Source organism: Malaya genurostris, chromosome 3 (genome assembly GCF_030247185.1).
Source record: "Malaya genurostris strain Urasoe2022 chromosome 3, Malgen_1.1, whole genome shotgun sequence".
In the NCBI taxonomy this organism is placed as follows: domain Eukaryota; kingdom Metazoa; phylum Arthropoda; class Insecta; order Diptera; family Culicidae; genus Malaya; species Malaya genurostris.
The window spans coordinates 290,624,955-290,630,954 of record NC_080572.1 but is presented as its reverse complement, the minus strand read 5'-3'; the positions used below and the strand labels follow the sequence as shown (position 1 = coordinate 290,630,954).

General features: G+C 40.3%; 1 protein-coding gene across 2 annotated transcripts in view; it reads left to right on the top strand.

Annotated features, from left to right (window-relative positions):
* LOC131435017 (uncharacterized) overlaps window positions 1–6,000 on the top strand; it is a 425,332-nt gene that overhangs the window by 382,817 nt on the left and 36,515 nt on the right. For both annotated transcript variants that reach the window (XM_058602473.1, XM_058602474.1), the window contains 3 exons: window positions 3,507–3,656; window positions 4,582–4,692; window positions 4,935–5,029. In XM_058602473.1, coding sequence (XP_058458456.1) covers window positions 3,507–3,656; window positions 4,582–4,692; window positions 4,935–5,029 — 356 coding nt within the window. The remainder of the gene's footprint in view (window positions 1–3,506; window positions 3,657–4,581; window positions 4,693–4,934; window positions 5,030–6,000) is intronic.

Genomic DNA, 6,000 nt, shown 5'->3' with positions numbered 1-6,000 from the left:
CGGATAGGTTGTTGGAAAAGCTAACTGAAAATATGTAGGTTGTTGGAATTGCTAACTACGGTTTGGAGGGACAGGTACGAACAGAGAGGCGAATAGCTATATGAGCGCTGGTGAAGTGGTGCACTACCGTGGCCCACTGCCAGATAGGTGGGAGCTCGGGTAAAATATTATCTCCCGGGCAACAATGAGATACCACCGTTGCTTCCGGCACTTGTCGGAGGCGTAGGAGGGAGAGTCTGTCAGGTTTCGTATCGTATTCCGAACGAATCCGGTTCAGACAAGGTTATAGTGATATAGTGCGAATTCAATATTGATCAAAGAAGTATTTATCAAGTGTGTGTGTTTAGATAGAGGAGCGTATTTAGAGTTAAACCATTAACGACTAAATTTTGTGTGGTGTTTATACGATGGCACCTACAACAAGAGCAGACCGCAATAAGCTGCAGCGGTCACTGACGGACATTGCGTCGTCATTGGTAGTAAGACAGGGCGATAAAGCTATCTGCAACATCGATCCCGCGTCAGGATGTCCATACGTCCAGAGTAGATTTGCCCCTGGCAACTTCATCCGTCACTTTCGTACCGTACATACGGAACGTGCATGTGCAAACAATCTCCTTACAATTGCCTATCCAATGGAGAAGAAGGAAAGAGTAATTCCTAAGCGTTTGATAGCTATTGACCGGCAGTTACTAATTGCGTCAGCAGTTAAGCTGACGACCTTCCATCATCTTCCTATTTCCTGCTTCGAGTGGGAAGGCTTCAAAGACTTACTGAAACCGATTACAATGACTCTTGGGTGCACTTTGAACCGTGTCACAATGAAATGTCATCTCTCGAAGACTGCCTGTCGTCTAAAAGAAATGTTGATAGATGAGATGAAAGGCAAGCTCGTCTGCTTGAAAATAGATTCTGCTGCCCGACACAATCGCCATATCTTAGGCATCAATGTACAGTATGCCCTAGACGAGCAGGTGGTCATTCGTACCCTTGGTATGATCGAAATCAAAGAAAGTCAAACAGCGGTGTTCTTGAAATCAAAAGTTATGGATACTTTGGCCGACTATGGGCTATCTCTTGAGAACATATTTTCCGTGACATGCGACAATGGGGCTAATATGGTGGCAACGGTTAGAAAATTAAACAATGATACGTACGTAATGCCTACAGAGCAGCAGGCTGATGGTACGAACATAGATGAGCTGGATGAGTCGGATGTGATAGAGGATGATAAACAGTGTGAACGAAACGTTACTGCTGAACTGGCCAATGAACTGTCCGAAAGGATTACTCTTGTGAGATGTGCCGTGCATACCTTACAGCTTGCAATACTGGATGTTGTTGATAAATCCGATGAGTCTATCCGAGCCATCACTGCTGTTGCTAGAAAATGTAAGCTGGTGAAGTACCGGTCAGAGTTTGAAAGCTACGATGCTTCATACCCACCCGTCTGGAGTAGGACACGATGGGGTGGTATATTCAAAATGATGGAATCGTTCGTACACCAAAAAAGGTTTTTTAACCAGTTGGCCGATAATTTTCCCGAACTAGACCTTTCCAATCAATGGTCGTTCATTGAGCATTACTATGATACGTTTAAGCCGTTGTACATCTGCACAAAGCAAATGCAAGAGAAGCACGTGTCGTTATCTGACTTCTATATGGCATGGCTGATGGCAACGAGTGAGGTACAGAAAGTTCGCGAAAACTCTTTCAGTCCCCATTTACTTCGGTCGTTGAACAATAGATTGAACATTTTGCGCCAATTGAAGGCGGTTCAGATGGCATTATACCTGGATCCAAGGTTCAACTATCGAGGTTCTAAAATATTCACGGCTGAGGAAAAAGATAAAATTCAGCAATACATAGTCGATACATGGGAACGTATCTGCCAACTGGGTAAAACACCGGCTAGTACAAGTAGAGAATCGTCAGAGTCTACCGATGATTTTGATCAGTATCTTACGCAAATGTTTGGTGAATCCGTGAATCTTGGTTGCGAGACCGGGTTTCTTCAACAAGTTAAGTCTTTGGACCTAGAGCCACGCCAAAAACATAACTACAACGTGTGGGACCATTGGTTGCGCCGTAAGACTACGCACCCAGAGATATATGCAGTAGCAATGGTTGTACTATCCACACCATCGAACCAAGTCTCTGTTGAACGGTCTTTCAGTGCCCTTGCCTTGGTTCTCTCTAATCAACGCACTGGCCTTGGGAAAGATACGTTGGAAAACATTTTACTTATTAAATTAAACAAAGACTTATTCTCCAGGGCGCTGGGAACTGCGTATGATTGGAAGGGCCCAATCGACCCGGTTGACGATGATTCTCAGGAATGAATATGATACCGTTGATGCTCAACTGAATGTCGAATGAGACAAATATTGTCGTCTATCACTGGCTCATCGCCGGGTGATAGGGGGATAACTTTTGTTTACATTTTCATGAAATCAATTTCCAATGATACTGAAAGGGTTCGGCAGTCATGATACTTGTTATGATTCAATTAGCGACAATCGTCGTTGGGTGGACGATGATATATGTGTTGTCTCAATGTAAGCTCGAGTCACCATTGTGATAACGAATTTTTTCAGCACTGGATTGAATATAAGCTAACCATTTAAATTAAACCCATAATACATTTATAATTGCAATTTCGTCTTCTTCCTTTGCGACATACAATAGAACCATGGTGAAATACTTATTGATTTGTTTTGTTCTATTTAGTTTTTTTCAATTGAACAACAAACGTAACCAAGGATATTGTTATTCTAGAATCAACAGTTTATCAACCTGGGTTGCCAGTTCCAAACATATTTACCAAAATCTCATTTTGACATTACGAGTTACTGAGGGGTAGTTAAATTTACGATACAGTTTTAAAAGCGAGTGGCAGGTCGTGTCGTCGGTTAAACTCTTGATCAGAATTCGAATTCCGAACATAAATTAAGGAACAAAATTCAGTTCCAAAATTTAGTTAAGAAACCAGTTCCAATTTCTAAAATTAGGGCTCAGCTTCAGAGTCATAGTTTTAATTGGAACTAAATTCTGAAACTGAATACTGAAATTAAATTATAAACCAGAAATTAAGTTAAGAATTCAGGTGGACCAGAATCTAGGTTTATCACCTCGAGCTATAATTTACTCTTGGTATCCCATTTCAAATACTAATCCCGTCTCAATTGAATAAGTTTCTATGTACCAGAGTTAATTTTTTCTAACATTTTGTTTTCAAAATAACACCAGATCTTTATTAATTTACGTTTGAGATTTGGTTTCCTTATGTCCACATGGTATTTAGCAGAGCCTTTATATTCATTTCTACTCTTCCTTTCCTCCAACATTCAGCAATCTTTTTGAACTTTTCAGTGATATTGAGATTTTTAACAATTGAAAATTGTCAAACTATTAAAACATCACGATACAATGCACAAGTAAATTTAGTATGCAGCATCGATTAAATGATAATTGTTAATATGTTATTATACTCTCTTCCGTTTCAGAGTGGCATCGATGCCCAACACCGGTGTCGAAGAGGAGTACTACAGGCTAAGGCATTTCTCAATAACCGGCAAAGGAGTCGTTAATAGGGGAGACTCACTCAAAAGTCGTCGGAGTAAATCTAACACCAGCGTTGCCAGTTCCAATTCGAGGTTTGTATTGTCATCAGAAATTTTAAACTAAGCCGAACGGGTCATTACGCAGATAGCCATTTCAACTAGTAGGCGAGCAATTTGATTCATGAATTGGTCCCATCATGGCATGCTTTGATTTTCTCGCATTTTTTTTTTTCAATTCAAGAGAAATATTTACATTTCGTGGAGTGATGTCGGCTTTCGGTGACATTTTTTTGTATGATGTTAACATTAAAGTTAATTCGACTAGCGATTTTGTTGCGTATTCTGAATCTCAAGTCTTGTATTTCCAATTCGTTGTATTGAAATAGAGCCTTATGGTTAAGGTGACAGTAGAAAAATTGTTTTTTTACGTATCTTAATGAGTAAAACTTAATAAGGTTAATTAGTTTTTGAAACCAGAGCAAACGAAACGTTTATTTTCAGTTGATAGCCAGAAAGAATAAATAGAAGCTCACTTTCTTACTTTGTCCACGCTTCCTTGTATACTGTTAGCTTTAATACAGTCACTTCGAGCGAACATCGCAAGCTTTTACTAGACGACAAGGTTATGTTTGCACGATGAAGCTACGTGTCTACCAGTAGAACGATACGGTTTTGTTGGGATGAGTTTGCCACCAAGTGAACATCAACCAGAAATAATGCGACTGAAAAGTGAAAATGATTACGACCTTCTGTGTTCAGCTGACTGAGTTAACCAAATTTTGTTTTTATATATAGTCCCAATTCAAGGCGGTGGTTTTGATAAATAAATTTGCCTCTCGAGCAGTTGTCTAAATAGTCAATCGAAGTTTTGCTCTCGAGTGAATGTAACCCGTGTTCGCTAAGCATAACTCAGTCGGAATTGAATTAAACACTTTAGTTAATAAAATTTACACCGACGCAGTGGCTTCGAAAATGAATTCAAATTTTTGCCTTTGTTTCGCCGATGTCATACTTTCAGCACCGAGCATCTAACAGCGGTCGGGGCAGGCTCAGCCCGAACATCGGCCACGTGTAGCTTGGCGTCCAGCCGGGAAAGCAGTACTTCGAACCCAGCTTCCGGACCGTACAAGTGAGTATCATCGTTGCTAAATCCATTTATTCCCCCATCAGACAGGCCGGCCCACAGAGACGAATATTTTTCCCTTGGTAGTTTAACACTTCACTCATGCTAATTTACTCGTTTCGTTTCATCCTGATGATTCAATTTCGTGCTACTGCTGTGGCCCGAAAATTCGATCCGGATTGCCTTCCACGGTGGCACGTGTCCGCAACGCTAAACAACGCTGACACTTTTGCCCGGTCACGCTGCAGAGTGCTGATGTTGGGTGGTGCTGCCGTCGGAAAAAGCTCATTAGTGTCGCAGTTTATGACATCGGAGTACCTTCATGCCTACGATACCAGCATAGGTGAGTTCGGCAGTTCAGTTCAGCCATAGTTTTTATATAGTTTTATTACAGTTTTAGTCCCTACCGAAGCAGCAAATTTGGTTACTGATAAATATTGAAACAAAGCAAACAAAAACACTGCTTTCCATGGTGTGCTATGATGTGATGTATGCTGACAGGTCTTTTAGTTTTGCACGTCATTCCTAACTATTTGATACTACGTTTTTAATCAGATACAGGGTCGAATCTAGTAGTTTGGGGGAATTGTAAAATTTATTTATCTTTGATTCAAAATTGAGATTGACATAAAAAACATAAACCCAAACTAGAACAAGATTATTTTAAAACATTCGTTAAGAGATTCAAAACGGCTGTTTAATTTCTCACGTCAAAAATTTCTTGATTTAATGTACATTTATGTACAAAACTACAACACAGCGTTCATGGTACAAGTCAAATTCCAATTTTTTGCTTGATTGGATTTCCAGAGGCAATAAACTAACCGCTTTGAAACATTAAACACATCCGAAAACTCACTACCCGAGGTTATTTGCTCGAATACTCCAAAAGCAATTGTGGGCTGGGGAATAAATCAAACGATCCATTATTTCCTATACCACAATGGTGCCTGGCTTCTGCGACTGAAATTTAGCTTGGTCTGATACTACTAGCGTGGCCGAAGTATTGCAGTAAATCAATTAATTGTTCTCATTTGTCGATGACGATCGCCATGTCGCCTGCAGTTATGTGTACCATGATTAGTTCATAAATAAGAGTAAAAGTTTGCTTCGTTGACTACACAAAACTGAACAGGAAATGCCTTACATGTATACTGTTCCCCGAATCTCGGCACAATTTTGCCGAAACTCGTAGTTCACGGTAGTGTATTCGGCAAACCTTAAAACAACGTAAAATTATTAGTAGGGGAAATGTTCGGTTGCCGGCACCCTACCGTAACTTTTGACAGAAAGTAGGTAGCGTCATTCCAACAA